The 20,096-nt window shown below is 44.0% G+C and overlaps 1 protein-coding gene across 4 annotated transcripts in view; it reads left to right on the top strand.

Moving 5' to 3' along the window:
• The window catches only part of LOC138567092 (uncharacterized), a 611,926-nt gene that overhangs the window by 102,034 nt on the left and 489,796 nt on the right, over nt 1-20,096 (top strand). For 2 of the 4 annotated variants that reach the window (XM_069644960.1, XM_069644961.1), the window contains exon 6: nt 12,945-13,137. The exons of 1 other annotated variant lie outside the window; for it this stretch is intronic. In XM_069644960.1, the coding sequence (XP_069501061.1) occupies nt 12,945-13,137 (193 nt within the window). The remainder of the gene's footprint in view (nt 1-12,944; nt 13,138-20,096) is intronic. One more of the 4 variants, XM_069644962.1, reaches the window with a different exon arrangement.

Below are 20,096 nucleotides of genomic sequence, written 5' to 3'. Positions count from 1 at the left end.
CCAATTGTGCTTGAAAAGAGAATATGTCGAAGCCAATAGTTTTGAATGGAAATATGTGAAGTGTATTTGTCCAATCCAATAGGAATGTTCCATTCATATTTGACTGCCCTTTTATTGAGAGCTGTTCAAATTAGTTATATTATGCAGTTTGACAGTTCAGGGGATATTGCTTGGTGGGGATATTGTTCAGGAATTTTTGGTTCACCCTGGTTGATGGAAAGCCAGTGTCTATTAATACCAGGCCGAATTTCCCTTCAAGAACCGTTATTGCAACAGTGTATGGACCAGCAAAGCTTTCTCACTTGTTGGCAGATTACTTCTGTTCTTCAGGACCCGTCCCTAGGTACAACAATGCAAAAATTCAGACGCTCTGCTTTTAGGGGAGATTGGGGATATCATGTGGGTAGGATAGCTCTTCTCCCAATAACAGTGGTGCATTTTTACAAACTTATTGCAGCCACACAACCACTGGAATATCCGAGTTGCGGATTGGGACTTGAAACACACACACCCCTTCCCACCTTTCACAAGCAAGCAATATCAATTGGGTTAACACATGGGAACATATTAGTCAGTGAAGTTAGGTTATTGGAAACCAGGTAACACAGCACTGGGCCAAAGGAGGCTGTGAACTGCACATTTATTATTCTGAAATTAATATAAATTCGCTGGTACAGTCTAAAAATCCCAATCTGTTCTGGGAATTGGAGGAACCCAAGGCACTGTTTGACAAAGTTTCCAATTGTTTAACCCATAGAATAAAGGACAAGCCCAATAGGCTTGCCATACTTGTGTAAGTGTGCATTGGTTTTATAAAGCCCATGTAATCACTCCAAGAGATGGTATTGCACTATTCGAGGACCGCTATAAAAATGGGATAGGTAGTTTACTGCGCAGGAGATTTGGCCGAATCCAAATCCATTGAATTATTTTGTAAAGAATTTTAGCAGCAAATATATTTGGGGGGGGTAAGGGTAATAGTTAAGGTGGAGGGGTGAAAGGGGAGGGCTGCAAGGGGGTTTCCGTTCGGTATAGGTGCTGCCAAATGGCTTAAAAGAAAAAATAAATCGAAAGATTTGAATTTTTCCAAATCTCCTTGACCAAGTCTCACAGAATCTATAAAACTGCATCAGTTGGAGCTGGCAACTAAAGATTTTTTCAGAACTGGAGATGCTGCTGTTCTTGGTGAGATCTTTCGGTAACAAGTTGAAATTTTAAGCTCATTGGTAGGAGGGGGAAATCACACCGCCCCTTCCACAAATTGCACACCATTAAACTTGGGGATAGTGAAGAGAGCATTTCAGTGATGACCAGTTAGCTGGTAGAGTTGTTATGTTAATTTGATGTCCATGTTGTAGGATGCAGTGGATGAAACGGATGCATTGAAGTTAAAACGGATAGAATAGATGAAACATGTAGAGGGGATGGAACAAATGAAAACGGATGGAGTGGATGGGAACGCTAGGAGTGGATGGGATGGATAGAACGGATAGAGTGGATGGAATGGATGTGATGAACGAGTAGAATGAATGAACGAATGAAAAGAATTTGTAGTTTTAACAAATGGAACAGATGGAATGAATCGAGTGGATGGAACGGATGCAGTGGATGAAATAAATGGAGTAGATGGAACAGATGGCACAGGTAGAGTATATGGAACAGATGGAGTGGATAGGAATGCATGGAACGGACGGACCGGGCGGCACAGCCGGAGTGGATGGGAACGGATGGAACGGACAGAGTAATCAAAACGGATAGAATAGATGGTACAGATGGCGTGCTCGATCTCAGGCGCTTAACTGATAACCACCATATTATACTACCACGCTTACTCTCTCCTATACACCAACACTCAACTAGAGCACAGCGATACCATGACACATTCGGTATAGCTGTTCTCATAATAACACCCGCCACATACTCGTCATCATCCTAATTCAACACAGCAAGCTGAGCACACACTGCTAGCTTAAGCGTCTCCTCAGGCCTAACGCTGCCACAAATCAATCTGGGCGTCATCCCTCCAGAATGAACACATATATTCCTGACCTCCCAACCACGACACCTACCGCTAAGAAGCAGCTATCATACAACTACCACTCCAGGTGCGCACATATCCGTTGCACACAGGCACCTTATGACTCTTTCTCTCTACTGACTTGAACTATTGTTCCTGAGGGCGTTCAACTTACCAGCGCTTTGAGATCATACCAATGATACATAAGGCGCTATATAAAGGCCAAGTAACATAACACAAAGTCAGCTATGTCATCTTTACCCCACAGGTACAACAGAAGGTACAATCTGCCAAATCGGGCAACAGATAAACCTGCCCAGAAGAGATTCAGCCCAGTGTACTAGAACAAGCAGCTATTTGCAGAGGGAGCTCAAACACTACTACAGTCAATGGTTTTAAGCAGTAGTGGGGTGGGACTGGGGGTAGAAGAGGGTGAGTGCAAAACCCCACTTCCAACTGACCCAAGGCACCCCTGATGAAGAATCCAAGGAATTAATTGGGACTCAGTTGGCTGGGAGGGTAGCCCTGGCACCACACTTTCTCCAGGAACATGTTTCTGCGCAACAGGAGTTTGTTACCTGGTGTTACTAAATATTTTCTTTTTGCACCTTTCCCGCAATAGATTCGTATGGGACCACCTTTCTTTTTGCTTGTTTTAAACCTGGACTTTTTGGAAGCTGGTGAAGCCTTCTGTTTTGCTTCCTTTGCCTGTTTTGCTCATTCTTGTTGGGTTGGGAAAACTGACTAGTTCTTAAGAGTGTCAGTACTGAGACACTGGCCCTCATTACGAGTCCGGCGGTAACGGAGCCGGAAAAACTAGCAGGTTACCGCCGGACCCGTATTACCATTCGGCCGCTGTGATTCCCGGAATCACTGGGGCATTACGACCCTGGTGACCTGGGAATTCCGGAGGCGGAATTCTGTAAGTCCCCATCCCCATGGAGTCCATGGAGAAACCGGTTCAGTCTTTGACAGAGCCGGTGTTTCCATGTCCGCCTGCAGGCGGGTGGTGTTAAACCCACCAGGTCAGACCTGGCGGAAGTGACACCTCCTGCCTGCAGGACTCTGATTGAGCCGGTCTGGAAAGAACAGTGGCATCGGTTTTACCGCCACCGTACTTTCCGGACTGGCAGGGTCGTAATGAGGCCCACTGTCTTTATTGATTTCTTCTATTTTTACAATTGCACACATCACGTCAGTGAAGTGCATTTAGGATACTTTGTATCATTTTAACTTATATAATGGCTTGTTGGATACTTTGACGATTGCCTAAGACCAGCTGATGGCAGCTGTGTGGTTTTTACTGATTGTTATTTTTCTTGTGAATGTTTGTATTCACAGCGAATGGCTACTAAAGGTGGCTTAGAACGTAAAATGGCAGTGCCACAATATTTTTGCTTGTACTTTGGCCATATTGTTCTTTGCCATGCTTCCTGCCTTCTCGGCTCAGGAAATGCCTTACGTGGAAATCCCTTTCCGCTGCTAGATGAGCCGTGCCTTCTGAGCCATTGAAAGTGCCCCAGGACCACCTGGTGGACTGACCAACTCTCCTGTGCTATCTCGCTGCAGCAGTCATCACTCAGAGTGGAGCCTTGGAACTTTGCATATCTTCGACTTGTGCTACAAGTCGCCTGCCCCCGAATTTTCAGTCAACCTCTGACTCCAAGGGAAGTGTTACTTTGGGCTGCATCTGTGTTCGCTGCTGAACGATAGATCACCTGTCTCCGCCTGACTGTGGTGACCTTCGTTGGAACAATCTTTTCTCTAATCCTGCGAGGTACCCTAAAGAGTCTGCACTGCAGAGGTCTTCACCTTTCTTCATTTGGGGTTGGGGGGTCCTTCTGGAATTTGACTGGAACAGTTTGCTGTGCAACGCACCCAACTCTTGACATGAAAAGGGACCTCTGAATCGCGACTCCTGGGCCTTCCTTACCCAAACCAAGAACAGAAGATTGTGTTTCCAACGGATTCCGTAAGACCTGCCGTCGTATCTGGAAGAATCGATGTCAGGGGTGTAAATTAACCTACCTGTTTCTGTGACCCAACTGTCCTCCTAAGGGTAACATTGGGTGTAAGCCCTTGGCCTGATCTCGTCGCCAAACCTGGGCTAACAATTCTTTTCTAGAACCTTCCTTGGGAATAGGATAGAGTGGGGGTACTTGCTTGATTTGGGGGTAAATACTTTTTTTTTAAGTTCTAAAGTGTGTGTGTGTGTTTTGAAAATACTTACCTGACTTTCTTTTTTTTGCATGCTAGTGTGTAACTAAAGGCCTAATAAGTAACTGCATTTCGATATACTTACTGGCTAACCTGAATTATTAAATGTTGCTGGACTCGTTGTAGTCATAGACCGCTCTCACACTTTTCCTGAGAATAAGCCTTGACTGCTCGCTGAGCTACCTTGTTTGGGTTTTGGCTAACTGCTGTCTTCCCTGTTTACCATAAATAGGGTGGCTTCCCAAATTCCTCCCACCAGGGCTGATTTTGGAAATCATTCTCAACCCCTCGTTCGTGCTTCGAAGCCAGCGATTTCCGCCACTAAGCCCAATATAAATGTTTAGTCAAATAAGTATTTGTGGCACTGGATGTGGAAGATTCGACACAGGAACAGCTGGAGATAGAGAAGTTTGGTTGTCAAATTTAGTTTGGTCTTGTTCTGGTTTGGGACCTCTGAATCAAAGTAACTTAAACTCATGACACATCAAGGATCCCTAAAACACAAAGCGCAACAGGCAGTTGTACTCCAACTGTTTCAATGTTGGAGTACACGGTTCCGATGTCAAATAACATATAAACACTAAGTCAGCCTTCACCCTTTACTGCCACCCCCCGCCCCCTATCCTCAGCACACAATCCGCTCCCCCGCCCTCCATGTATCTTGCTTTGTACCATCCGTGAGGTCGGTCTATTACACCTTATTTAGAGAGACCACATTTGTTATTAGCTGAGCATGTCCCAGCAAACCCATAGCTTTTGGTATTTTGCTGTGCAGCCCCTGTTCCTGTACGTGACCTCTTCCATCGTTAAGCTATGTTAATTTTTCTTATAAAGCGCCAAAGTCCTAAGGCATCCAGGCACTGACAAGAGGAACAGAGATAGTGGAAGCATCCAAGTCTTCAAGGATTACACAAACAGTCTAGTCTTGAGCGATTTCCTAAAGGCAAGGTGGTTTTCCTCCTTCCGCAGTGATTCTGGCAACTCATTCCAGGTCTTTGCTACCACAACTGGAAAGGAGCGGCCGTTTCCTCAGGTTCTTTTGACGCGATTCACTCTGAGGAGACCGGCCTTAGCGGAGCGGAGGTCCCAAGTCGGTTGGTAGATGACAATCCTCTCTTTAAGATACTAAGGTGCGACTCCAAACATACACTTGACACTGGGTCAGTAACTTGAAAAGGACCCTGGCTGAGACCGGGAGCCAGTGCAACTCTTTCCGGGCCATAGACCCTGGTTCTCTTTGCGCTATTTGGTGGACTATGCGTACCACTGTGTTTTTTTGAATTTTTCTGTTTTTGTATAGCCTCAGTGCTGGCCCTCCCAGCAGGGAGTTGCAGTAGTCCAAGTGTGGAAGTAGGATGGCTCGCACCAGCTTTACTCTATCTTTGGTAGCCATGGGGCCAACCAGTCTTAGTACTCTCAGATAGTAATTTGTGTTTTTTACTATGAAATCCACATGGGCATCTGCATTCAGGTTGGCCTCCATGTATGTACCAAGGGTCTTCACTTTGGTAGCTACTACAATCCAGCTACCCTCGATCACAAAGCTGTCGAAAGCCTGATCAAGGTCTTCCATAGCCTGTTTGGATCCAAAGAGCATCAGCTCAGTTTTTCCAACATTTAAACATAACCAATTTGTCGACATCCAGTTTTTTATGACCATAGTCGGCAGTGCTCCATACCCAGATCCCACATGCTCAAGGTTGGCATTTCCCCCGTTCCCCATTTCACCATCAGGGCTGTTTGAATCAATTTCTCCTCCCATCTATTCTCCTCATAATCACCCCCATGGTACGACGTTCATTTATCAACAGTTTTTATTTTGCTGCATTTTTTTGGCTAACGTTTTTTTTGGCCTGAAAAAACTCATTGAAAAATAGCAGGGGGTGGGGGAATAAGGGCATATGTGGGGCGGGGGATAGGAAATGGGGGAGAGGGAGCTTGGTGGGAGGGGGTACCTGCACCCCCCTACTCCCATAGGATTTTTTTCAGGCAAAATGTTTTGGCAAAAAATGCAGGGAGAAAAACTGGGGTGAATGAATATAGAAGCCCCTCCATACATGCAGCAATAACATCTTGGTCTCCAGGAATTGTGTGCTCCAGTAGTCTTGATAACTTGGTCAGTATCTTCTCCCAATGTGTTTTTTCTTTTGTTGACAACACTGATGACATTCTATCCTGTTGTACAGTAGTTTATTCCTCTTTCAGTGTATTATGCTGTGAGTATATGTATTCCGCTGTGAGTGTAAAGAATACTAGTGGTATAGTCAACTTCTTTCTGAAAAACGGAATTTCATGGGTGTAAGGGAAATAATGATTTTATGATATTAACGCTCTTCCTCTGTACATATTTGGGAGGATGCTGATAATGACATTAGATTGTTCCAGGGGTGTGATTTATGTGAAAAATAAATATACACTTCTTTGAGCAAACAAAAAAAGGACAGTGGTCAAACATTTATACCAAAACATTTATACCAAAATGATACATGGGTCCATGAAATGAGCTATTTTGTCCCCCAGGATTCTACCAGGGCATGTAAGAAGAACCCAATATATGCACAATTTGATTAACCCGTGTCCCCACTTGCACAGCATTCTTCTAAAAACGTGCTTCTTAAGGAGAGCAAACTCCCCATGCATCCATTCGACTGCCACACAGGTGCTGGAAAATGGCACTTAGAAAGGTCTTAAATATTTGTTTACTGCCCGATTGAAGTGTTAAGCTTCATAGTTTAGCAAGTAAAATTAAGAAGGCAGCATTAGATTTAAAAAGGACAGTTCCCAAACTATGAAAATTATGGCTAAAAGTAGTGGGACTTAAAAATAAAAGCAACATAACTCGGTTACTATTAGTTGCCCACGCCCTTTCACTTCTGTTGTGGGAGTAAGGGAGAGGGATGAACCAATGGTGGAAACGAGGAAAACAAAGGGAAGGGGTGGACGGACTTTTCAAGACGCATGTATCTTAAAGAAAGGGTAGGGAAACGTGGAGGGGTGGGAGAAGGGGGTGAGTACAAAAGGGTGATTGAATGATTAGAAAAATGGTTGAATTAGATGTTTTCCTGCTTTGCTGCCAGTACCCAGCTTCAGCCTGTACCCCATGCTCCTTTGCATGTGTGCTCCCTACATAGCTTCTTTGCATGCTATCATTTCCTTTGCCCTTGTCCACCTGACGGCCTGGGACGCTTTGCAGGATCCGTGACACACCTTGTGAGTCACAGAATGGGAGACATTTCTAGGGAAATCCAGGGAGGCGAGTATCCCAAGCATGCTGTTCTCTGCCAAGAAAAGTGGTTCTTTTTAGCTGAGGTTGTGGGTGGTCTGCCAAGAGACTGTATGAGCCAAACATAGCATGCCACAGTGAGGAAACATAAGAGCACTGGGGTGCAGGGGAGGAAAAGGGAGAGTGAGAAGTGGGGGATAAAAAGGAGGGCGACTATATAGGAAATCTAAAATTTAGGAGCATAAAAACAGTCGGTTAACATGAAGGTTGTTAGTTGTGACAGTACGAAGGGTGTATGAGCAGGGGTGGGTGGAGGGCAAGGTCTCCCCAGAAAGTTTTAAGAGTCTGCATTAGTAAGCTCTAATGTTTTTTCTCTATTGGCATTTCAGTGAATTGCAAATCGCATGATGGGAGACACGTGTATATTAAATTCATCTATTTCCATGCCATAAAGCAACACGTGTATTATCACATAGCAATGCAACGTTTGTGTTTGCTGGTACTGCTCCTGGCACTAGAGCGGCTCCCAAGGCCGAAAACGTTTCCTAATGTGTGACTTCTCTTATGCTGTCCTTTCTTTTTAATGCATGTTACGTCAATCTTCCAATACCCATTGTAGCAGGATTTCACATCTAGGCCGTTGTGCCTAGATGAAGCCCTGCACCCCATCTCATGACGCATTATGAATAAAATGAAAACATATCTGTCAATGAAAGTTAGGAAGGGGCGTTTCCAGATACGGGACCTAGGTGTGCACCTGTGTGACTACACGGAAATTATTGCTGCAGGTCGGGACTGACGCACACATCCCATTTTTCAGAAACAGCACTTGTCCCCCCCCCCCAGGCCCACAGCTGCACGGTCTGCACTGCGAATCGGGCTTGTGTTGCTTAGTTGTAAGCAAACAGCAGTCCTTTATTAATTTGAGCAAAGGAAAACATACACAGGAATGACATAATAATGGATAGCTAAACGTGCCTGCATCTCCTTTAATCGGCCTCGCTTGGATGACTCATTAACTCAGTTCATTTAGTGCCTGCAGCCTTTCTCTGAAACTGTGTGCTGATTTCAGTCCTCTGATCAGTGAGTCCGTGGCAGCTAGTTCCCTCAGCCAGCGCCTTCTTGATCTGTATAAATGAACTACCGTCCACGCCTACTTACTTCGACCACTGGCTCGGATGCAATAGAGGTAGAAAAGACACTTCAGAATAACCAAGAATAGCTTCCCAACCTCTAAAAAAAAGTCAACTCTCCAATCGTTTGGGGCCCTGTGCCCAAAAGTCACCAGTTCCAAAGATACAAGGTTTATTAAGAGATTTACGTTGGTAGTGGTTATGATTATAAGAGTTAAAAAGGTAACATTCAGATATGTAAATTCACAAATTCCCAGACACTAGAACAGGTCTAGTAATGGATCCTTGACCAGGCTTCCACTGACCAAAGTCAGGAAAGATTTATTTGGGGACAGGCCTTTACACCCATGTAACCCTATGGAGGACAAGGGGAACTAAAACTGGTATTTTAACTTCCCTAATGTCTCTGATTTCTCCAGAGACTAATGGTGAGGTTTCTGGTTTCTGTTGGGTACAGCCTTTTGTGCTTGGTCCCGTCGAGGAATGCCCATGAGTTGCAGATGTCTCTTTTGGATGCAAGATTTAGTTTTGGTTGGCCTTGGTGCTTAGTAATCTGCCCAGAGAGCTTCCAGCAGAGCACACAAACAAAGGGAAGATAAACCTCTGCAGTGCAGACGGCCTCAGGACACCTTTAGGATGCAAAGAAGACTGATTGCAATGGGAGTCAACATGATCAGCTGGCAACAGGTGATCTTCAATAGAGTAACCGAGGAGCAGACCCAGCACAGCTTCTGTTGATTCAAGAAGGCTGAAAATACAAGATCAGGCATCTTGTTGCACAAGTTGAAGAGCCTCCAAGTTCCAAAGATGCGCTCTGAGCGGCGACATCTGCAACAAGTTGGCCCAGGAGGGAGCTGGTCAGTCCACCGGTTGGTCCAGGGACTCTTCTGAAAGTCTTAGAAGGCGTGGATCGTCAGGGGTCGAGACTGGTTCCTGCCCTGGGCTTGAAGCACCGACAAGGCTCTTGAGGTCAGGCAGAGGAACAGGGCTTCAATAGGACTTCACTGGAGTTGCTGCTGGTAAGCTGCAGGGGTTGTCAACTTGCTGATTATCTTCGCTCCAACGACGATCTGTCGAATGGCTTCAGGTGCCCTACTTTTGGTATTTTGAAACAAGTTGTACATAGATGTTCCAGGAATCTCTAAAGACTTCTTTTCATTTGTAGCAAAGGTTAACTTGACGTTGCTCTCGAGTATACACATTGGTGATTAAGTCACCCTTTTGATGAGATGGAATACAGACAACATCCTGATTGTTGCCTTGCGATTGATCGGCCATATTATCAATAATCAGAACAGATTTATTTGAGTTCTCTTGAGGAAGTACTTCTTCGATGACATGATTTATCTCCGGTAAAACGGAATAAACCTTTGCTTTGAACTCCTTGTTAGGAATGAGTTTATCAGGGCTCCTAGGAAGGAGACATGCTTTAGTCGTCAAACTATTCATCCAGGTGACTAGTTGATCAAGTTGGTTAGCTTGTATTGATAATTTGGAGTCCAGAGTTTCAAAGAGCTTCATCAATGTGACTATAGTAATATGCATTGAATTGAGCGTGATTTCCAATAGATTGATTTGTGATTGGGGTTCCTGGGTTGACCCAACAAACGGTGTCTTGATGTTATGGGAAGAGGGAGTCACTTTTCCTGTGTTTACTAAACCGGCCAGTGACATATGTAGAGTGTTCGCAGTGTTGTCATATAGGCTTGGCGATTTGTACAAACTATTGTCCTGGTCCGGAATCATGGATGACGATGCTATAACTGACAATTCTTCCAGATTTAAACTCGACCCTTCTTCCCTATCTTCAAGGTCGATATCAGCTGATCCTGTTGGCATGTTTTCTCCCTCGTCACAAGGACAAACAGGATTTGAGCTCGACCCTTGTTCTCTGTTGTAAATCAATGTTAGTTAGTACTGGTGGGATATTTTTTTTTCTCTCGTCTCGTGGGCAGCCGAGATCTTTGTCAGGTTTCAACTTGGAGTTATTGAGTGTACTTGATTTTTATAGTGTCTGAATGAACCTGATCTTCAATCAAGATAACTGACACTTCTGACGGAGTTAGATTTGAGCATGCTTCCGATGTCAAAGATTGAGTGACTTCAGATATCTCAGATTGATGTTGGGGAAATCGGGTCAACGTCTGATTTACGGGCACAGTTTCTATGGATGTTGAGTTGCTCAGCAGCCGTCCTTAGTTGCATATCCGTTATGGAAACATCATGAATGCCGATAGAATTCGCACTGTTAGATTTTGCTAATAAGATAGCATTAGATGAAGTATGAAGAGACATACTACCTGCCATGGAGATCAGAACACTGCCGCTTGTCTTTAATTTGCAGTACTCTCAAATCGCCTTCGCAAGGTTTCTTTGTGGCAATGTCTAGAGATGATTGCACACTTTTCTCTTCAGATTGTTCACTGTCGAGATCTTGTTTGGTGTGGATTTCAGAGTTAAGGACGTACTTGATATTTTCATGTTTTTAGACATCTTTGAACGCAAGAAATAGCCACTGGTTTGCATCCAATAACCACACTTTTTAGGCGCCTGTTGTCAGGTGGCGGACGCACTGTTGCTTTACTTTGATGTTTCTTTAAATCGTAGCACATCCGTTCAAAAGTCAAGCCCCACAGGCACCAGATACAGCCATTCAAAGGGCAAAGCCCCGCAGTCACGGCTTAGTCCCGTAAAAGTGTCCGTTATTCCTGAGATGAAGCCGTTCAAAGGGCAAAGCCCCACAGTCACGGCTGGAGTTTCAAAAGGACTAATGTGGTGCGCTGGAAAATGTAAGCTAATTTATGCAGCGCATGCAAGTACACATGCCACGTGAAAGTTTGTGCTCCAAAATAGCATTCCCGCAAACTTAAATAAATCTTACCTGCAATATATTGCAGACTGACCCGCTATGTTTTCCAAATACCGGAGTCAACGGGCTGGACTCGGTCTCCCCTCGTCCCGCCGCTCCCCAAGCAACACAAACAACACACTCGCCGCACTCCGCGACGCTCTGCGTATGTCCAGTGTTTTTGTGCAAAAGAACCCCCTCCTGGCAGGTAAACAGCGTAGACAGACTGGTCACTGCAGCTCCTCTAGGATACAAACACACTCGCCGCACTCCTGCCCTACTTTTAAAGAACACTTGGACTGGGAGTTTGCCCAAGCCCACCAATGGTAAGGGTCTGCACGATTCAAACAGGATGTGGCTACCCAATTATGGATATTCACTGCCACTGCATCTGCCCAGCAACAGATGTGGACTGGGGCCAGACCAGACAGTCCCAGTCCCCACATTCGGGCTCATACCCAAGCAGCAGCTTTACCCGGGAAAGTGAATTCCATATATGGCATTTCCCTACCTGAGAAGGCAGGAAGAAGGCCAAAGAACAATATGGCTAAAGGACAAGCGAATACCTCGTGGCACGGCTATTAGTTCTAGTCACCATTTCTAGCCATTTAAAAGTGCAGGAGTAAAACCCAAAATCTGTAGTACAAAAACTGTGCCACCAGCTCGTAATAGGAACAAGTAACCAAAAATCCACAAAAGTACAGTCCAAAAACTAAAGAAGCCAGCAAAACGTTAAGGGGACCCAGTTATAAAGCCTAATCCCCAAAAAAGGAATTTCTGCCCTAACGCAGATGAGCTTTTCTGACACCATTGATTTAAAACACTGCTGTATTATATTGGAATATCTACTTTTTTCATTTGACTAAATGATGTTTTGCTTTAAACAAAAATACGAAAATGTTCACACTTTACTTGGCATGAGATTAGGAAATCACAACCATATACATAAAATGGTTCTCAACAGTACTTGAATATTGCCAAATCTTAACAAACACTGAGGAACCTGAAATGAGAGACCATCTGTTGAAATGTAACACATATATTGGATCTCATCATTTGAATCATGCTGAATTTGAGTATGCTCAGGGCATCCAAGCAACTCTTAAACACTCCTGATGATAAAGGTCAACGAACACAGATTTTACAAGTGATGTACTGATCCACGCCTCGGTTTGATGTGGAGGTTTGAGAGCAACGGTTTGGAGGAGGCGTGATTGATGCCAGTCCTGTCTGATTAGATGAGTTTTCTCCAATTCCAGAAAGCCACATGTATTTCATGCTTTACTCTTGGATTGAATGCTTCATAGATGCATGATTTTATGGAGCACTCAATCATATCTTGCTGGTTTGGTGTCTAAGGGCAGTCTTTGGAAGCCTCAAATCAAACCTGCTGTTCCTCATTTAACTGTTATATATTTTTATCATGCAAACATTATCATTTATCAAATTTTATCACTTTATCAAATTTTATCATGTTCAATTCCCATTTTGATCTTTGATCAACAGGTTTAAGGAGCATGTGACTAGTAACTCTCCAGCAGATATCCTTTCCAGAGAAGAGTTCATCTGGCTGAGGTCCAAGCTTGTTCCCGAGGCAGCACCAGCGACTGTGAACACAGGGACTGGAGACCAGCTTCAAGGGCATGGAGGAAGCGAGGAAGCTGCACAAATAGCGGAAATCGAGAAACCGGTATGCCTCGTAAGTCTGCATGGATTTTACACTGAGCAGATTGCTTTACCTGTAAAAGCAGGTTCATACAGGGGTCAGAGCAACAGTAAGGGCAAGAGGCATACAGAGAGGAGGCATCAACTTAATGTTGTTGTCATAATGTAAAAGTGCAGTCTCTGGAAAGGGTAATCTTTTGTATCTTGATTCTCTTATCTACTGGCCTTACATTTTCAGAGGACTGAAGGTAAGATAGCTGCTTGTGTGCTATTGATAGCCATGGGTGTAGTTATATGCTCCCAGACATAGGATTTTTGTAGAGGCAACCTAGTCTGTGTAAAGGATGCACAGTCCCTTCCTTAACCAGCAGTAAAGACTTAAAGCGGAAACGGGATAAGGGATTAACGATAAAATGCCTCTGTAAGGCAGTGTTTGTAAAACCTTCTGGTGAGGGTTGTACAGCCACTAACCGTAAGGGGTGGGCTAACACATCTGACAAAGGGAAGCTACACCTCACTTAAACGTAATTAACATGGACAGAGTGACCAGCCTTAACTCTCATGTAGTGGGTTGCAGGCTGACACAAAGATGCACCTACTCGCACATATAACCATAGAAACATACACCACACTAATTTACTTAATGTATACATTTATTATGATATACATTTAAATCTTAGTTCAAATAAGTGCTTAGACACGGAATGCAAAGTATTAAGAATACAGCGAATATTATCAAAAATCAGTGTATTTGAGGACTCTTCACACTGCAATACTGTAATGTGGGTCCACTATCGAAGGTAGGCACACAACATAAATGGTAGGTGGGAACCGGAGGGGGGAAACAGACATTTTCAACACTGCAGTGAAAAATACCTAGTGTCTGCATAACACACAGTACAGTGCCCTAAAGACACAACCCACTCTTGCTATATATTGTTAGTTCCAGAACTGGTGGTAAGCACATAACACATATAGACATGTGTTTGCAAGAAACTGGAACTGAACATTTTACCACACAAGGAAAACGGTCATGAACTCACCATAGGGCATATTATTTGAATAATACAAATGCACACACAACAGCACATCACTGCAATCTTGCACTTTTCCAGCCTCCACCCACTAACCCACCCCTCCCTCCCTCTTTCAGAGCCGCCAGAGCACCACTCCGGTGGTGATAGTGCGCGGTACAAATGACCTTTAACATTAACATTAACATTAACATGAGCATTTCTGTTAGTGCTAGAGAGGTGGAACACATTCTACACACAACCATAGGCTTCAAGAAATCCGAATACATTTATTAGATCCAGTTCAGTCACCAAATGTAGCTACAGTGTAAAAATGCCTTCACTTACGGAAGTGGAGAGCAGGATTTTGAAGATACGTTTAAATTCCATTGAATTACCCCAAAGTCACTTTAGGAGAGTGTCAGGCTAATTCAAAAGTTCAGTGAGATTGTCAGTTGAAAACCAACCTTTTGGTTAATCTTGGTGGGGGTGTGTCTTCTATCTTGGATCTCGCTCAGCCCCCTAAGCCGAATACTTTTCTTCAGTGTATAAAGGCATATTGTACCAGGGTAGCTGCGGGCATACATGAAGTTGGTGTGCTAAAAGTACAAAAAAATTAAAGACCACCTTAAAAATGTTACTACTTCATACAAGATCTCTCATGAAGCATGTGATGGATGTCTCTTACATAATTGAGCAAGATGTAGACATCTGTGCATTAACAGGGAGCTGGATATTTTGTGCTGCTGTCCCTACTATAGCATTGGCTGTCCCTACAGGATAGTCTATTTCGATGTGATCGATTAGATGGAAAAGGTGGTGTGGCTATTATCTGTAAGGCCAACTTAGAGGTTTGTGTTGAAACCCAATTCTAAGGTGATGTTAATGGGAGATATGAATATATGGTTGAGGAGTAAAGACCGTCGTCGGGTAAAAAAACCTGGAGACATCCATGAGTAATTTGGGGTTTATACTGTTGGCGAGTACCAACTCTTTCCAAGGGTAATACGTTGGACTGGATAGCTTTGCATTATATAAATGTAGGTGACATGACAGTGTACCCACCCATGTCCTTGGTATGATCACTTTTTCGTTCAGATGAACATTTTATGCACACAGCAGATAAGAACTCGAGTAGTCAAAAAAAAAAAATGACCATTTCAAGAAATATGAGCATTAGCTCCAGCTGCAATGGAAGAGTGGCTACTACCATTAGTAGCTGAGGTGAAGAGTCTGGACTCTGTGGACGATCTAGTTAAATGTCCAGGAGACGATGCATAAGGCAACAAATACCTTTAGCGCCACTTAGAACTACGATGGTACCTATTAAAAAGTTGAACATGTGGTTTACGCAGGATTTGCAGAAGCTCAAATCTATCAAAATGAAATATTTGTGTGGAAAACATCTAGGGATGAGAAGGATAAGGAGGCCTATACTAATGCCCCCCAAACCTTTAAGCAAGCAATCGATGCAAAGAAAACCATGTTTGACTTCAGAATTCAGGAGGCCCGGCACAAAGCTAAATAACTCTTTAAGGTTTTTATGGAACTTGAAGATCCGTGTCCAGACAAATGAGATGTTCCCATCAAAGATGAAGAAGGGTGTTCATCAATTCAAAAGGTCATGATGAGAAAGGTAGATAAGATTAACAGAACATTTAGGTCAAGAGGAAAATGCTGGGTTCTGCCGAGCCAGTAACTGAAAGCACTATATGAAGGTACTTGAGTCCCAATTTAACTTTCGAGCAGTAACATATGTCGAATTGCTAGGCATTATTAATAAATTGAAACTGACCAATTGTAAAGGGGATTCGTGTCCAGCGAGTTATTAAAGCTTTTTCACCTACATTGAACCAACGAATTACAGACCTATCGCGAATACTCCTTTTTTTATTTTATTGAACATTTTAGATCGTGTGGCATATGTACAGATTTTAGAATTTCTTGATAATTAAAATATTTTACATAAAAGGCAATTTAGTTTTAGATAGGGACATGGCACTTAGACCGCACTGTTGGATTTAAAGTCTAGCCTCCTGCATATCATGGATAATTGACAAACAGACCTCCTCACGTTATTGAACCTGTCTGCAGCTTCCAAACTGGTGGATCATGTTTGTTGATCACCAGGTTGAAGGAAGTGGCTGCATTTTCGGATGCAGCCGCTGATTGGATAGGGTAATTTCTCAAGAACAGACTTTGCAGGGTCTCTAGTGACATTGCTGAAGCAGTACCAACAGTGTTGCAATATGGAGTTACACAGGGGTCTTGCTTGTTGCAATCCCTATGATATCTTTTCTGTCCCACTTTTTAATTTGTTGGATGAAAATGGTTTTGGCTTCACAAATTTATGCTGATGAACCACAATGTGCCATCCCTCCATCTGGCTATTATGAGCAGGATACAAATAGGGTGAATGCAGTGTGATATAATTCATGTCTGGATGAGGGAGAATGGCCTTGCCCTGAATAAGGAAAAACAGAACTGATGGTTGTAGGAACTGCTCTCAAATATTTAAAAAGTAGGAGCCGACTATATTGCATTTCAGGTGGCAAGATGTGACATAAAAACAAAAAAGAAAGTTAAGACTTTGGGATTTCACTTGGACCAAAATGTAAATGAGCGCCCAAGTGAACTGCCTGGTTTCCATTTCTGCTTATTACACAAGTTGTTAGCTCAAATTCGGCCATATATATCTAAAGGAAATTGCGAGACAGTGGCCAGAGCTATCATAGGATCTAGGATTGACTATTGCAGCAAACTGCATGTAGATATTAAGAAGACAGAACTTGCCTTCTGGAATTCCACCCTTGGTCCCCTCCCTTGCCCAGTTGGCAAGGTGAAAAATCTTGGTCATCCTTTCTTCCTCTCTATCTATGGCAAATCAAGTCGCAGCTGTGTGTGTCAAGTGGGCCACTACCAACTCAAGGTCTTGAAGAAGGTTCTTCCTATGATTCCCGAACCGCTCCGTCCTCCGGTGGCTGCAGCATTGGTCTTATCTCACCTAGACTATTGTAACTCGTATTGGGATCAGCCGACTGGCCTCGTACAGCGGTTGCAACGTATACAGAACCTGGCTGCTAGGTTGGCTCCAGGCACCCCATATGAAGCTCATATTACCCTGATGCTGCGTGCTCTCCACTCGTTGCCGGTTAGTCAACGTATCCTATTTAAGGCTGTGTGTATAGTTCATCGGGCCGTTCACTGTCAAGGGATGGAGTTCCTTCAAGCTAAATTTCTTCACTATCAGCTTGAACGGTGTCTTCGCTCTTCCATCGCTGATCTTCTTGTTGTCCTGAGGTTTCGCCGTACCAGGAAAGGTAGCCGTGCCTTCTCCATAGTTGCTGCCAACCTATGGAACGGCTTACCACCTTCAATGAGAAACATTTCTAACCATCTGGTCTTTAGAATAGTGCTTAAAACCATGCTCTTCTAGGTTTTTCTCTGTGGCTTAATACCTGGCGAACGTGATCTCCCTCGCCAGCGCCATGAAACCTTCGGGTGACCGTGCGCTTTAGAAGTGAATATAACATAACATAACAGAATATGATAGACTGCAGAACATTGAAAATGGTGCTGAGGGGGTGATTGCGGGTCTTGGAAAAAGAGATTATGTAACTAAAGCTAGGTGCGATATCCATTAGTTGCCAATTGAAGCCAGGATTGAGTTTAGTCTCTTAGAAATTGTGCATAAATGCCAGGTTGGTATGAGTCCTACCTATCCGAGTGAGGCACTGTTTGATAAAGGGAATACTAGAACACTTGGGTCCAATAATACACATCACCTGAAGGAGACTAGATGCAAGCTTACACAAGTTACTAAGTGTGCCTTCTTCGCTGCAGCTCCAGAAGCTTGGAATGCTATTCCACCAGATCTTGTAGAGGTAAAGGTCACGCAAACTTTCAAGAAGAAGCTGAAGACTTTGCTCTTCAGATAAGTCTTTGCCCTCTGAACTCGGTTTTGACTTGGTGTATTTTTTGTTGGATCTCTCTAGGCTGAGTTTGTTTTGCACCCATAAGCCTCCGGGTCCCTAGGTGCGCGGTACAAATATATAAAGTAACGTCAGTAGGCCATTCGCTTTTACTGAGAAAATGTGGGTAAGTAATTTTTCATCTCAAAGGTGGGGGATTCAATGGTTAACCACCACAGGTAGGACTAGAGGAGACCCAGTGAAGAGAACCAGCAGTCCCCGATGTAGCATGGTCGGAAGACCCACCTCACGCCACCCCTAATGTTAGCAAATGGAAAATGTGGTGGAAACGTGTTTCCCAAAAATCTGAAGCCTGGATTAAAGGGACCCCAGAGGGTGAGTGTACTGAATAAGTGTATGCTCCAGAAACCAGAGGAGAGTACTCACTTCGGCATGTTTGTCAAACTACTCTAGCAGCACAAAACAACCCACGGAAGTGCAGGCTTTGTCCTAGGTATGCTTTACAGGGACTTGAACTCTCAATCAAAAGGAAGAATAGGCAACCATCCCATGATGCAGCCCCTTTAGCCAGCAGTAAAGGCACTGAAGGGGGATTCTGGCAGCTTGGTGGACAAAAGGATGTTGGCACAACAGTCCCACGATGAGCATAGGTGGGGACTACCCAGCACGGCCCAAATGGAAGATGAAGAGGTTAGTGGTTTCCCACCAACCTTCTGGGCGACTGCAGCACCCAGCGGCAGAGCATGTGATTTTGTCAGACAAAGGAAGGAAGCAGTAGTAGAAGGCCTGCAGAGCAACACCTGGATGAAAGGCCTGTCTCCACGCACCAGTGGAGTCAATAGGAGCACAGAGGAAGTCCAGATAGGACTTCTAGTAGCAGATTATCCTTACAGAAAAATGCCCAAACCACTACACATAGCCAGTTTGTCAAGGGAGGGTTTGAAATGTAACCGGATGAATTCAGCGGAAGACTGTTTGATCAGGTCAGTAGACCTACCTGTTCCAATGTCCAGGTGCAAAGATGTTAAGAGCAGCGGGAGTGGGACCCTTAAATACTGCTACAGTTTAGAGACTGCCCTCAGCCAGCCCACCAATCACTAAGAGGGAATAGGGAGGAAAGAGTCTGCAGCCAAACATTTTGGTAGTAAATCTGGACAGTCACACAGTCCAGACGACCCACACAGGAAGAGAGGTAGAGCACAGGGACTTAGACTTGTGTAAACCAGTTAGAACCAATACAGGCTGGCTTGCGTTCTCCCAAAGAGCCCCCCATGATCAGAACTGCCACTTTAGGCCTACCTCGTGGATACTGTTAACAAAGAAAGCCCTAAAATACAAAATGGCTGGGAGCAGGACTTCCCAAGAAAATACATTGGTATCACAATGTCTACCAAAAAGGTACATTGGGCTACCACTGCAGTAAAATGGCTTGCACCCTTAGCAAAGCCAAAATAAAATTACAGCTGCCACCAGCCTGCTCCCTAAAATCAATATACGGTGATATAATTACGAAAAGGGCAAACATTGAATGCCTGAGAGGCCTCCCTGGGACTGGGAACTTTATGGACAACCAAATACCAGACACCTTAAGTAAGGCTAAAGGATTGCAATGGCAGGGGGACTTAAGGTGAAGGCCCTTTGGTCACCAAAATTAGGTCCTTGATTCAAATATAATGGGGGGGCGGAGGATGGGTTGGGGGAGGGAGTGAAAAGTTAATGGGGCCAAAGAAAGTGGCTCTAGCGCCCCCAAAATAGGTATTCTCTCAACTATCCAATTTAGACCATTTGATCCAGTACCTAGGTTCTTAGATCTTGGATGCACAGGTGCCTTGGACCTAACGGAAGGGCATTCCAGTCTCCTTTTGAGCAGGTTCCCTTTGCTCGTTTTGTTTTTTTTATCCTAGTTTTACTCTTAGCTATCGTTTCATATCACTTTAAAACATGGTTTGAAAATGCACATCTTGCTGTGCTTTTTCTAATTTATGGAGAATGCTTTTAGAGCGTGTTTCCTGTTAGCACTCGGTAGGTAGTGCCAATACATGACATAC

The sequence above is a fragment of the Ambystoma mexicanum genome, chromosome 2p (genome assembly GCF_040938575.1).
Source record: "Ambystoma mexicanum isolate Mex_15411 chromosome 2p, UKY_AmexF1_1, whole genome shotgun sequence".
In the NCBI taxonomy this organism is placed as follows: Eukaryota; Metazoa; Chordata; class Amphibia; order Caudata; family Ambystomatidae; genus Ambystoma; species Ambystoma mexicanum.
This window is presented reverse-complemented; position numbering and strand designations above follow the sequence as displayed.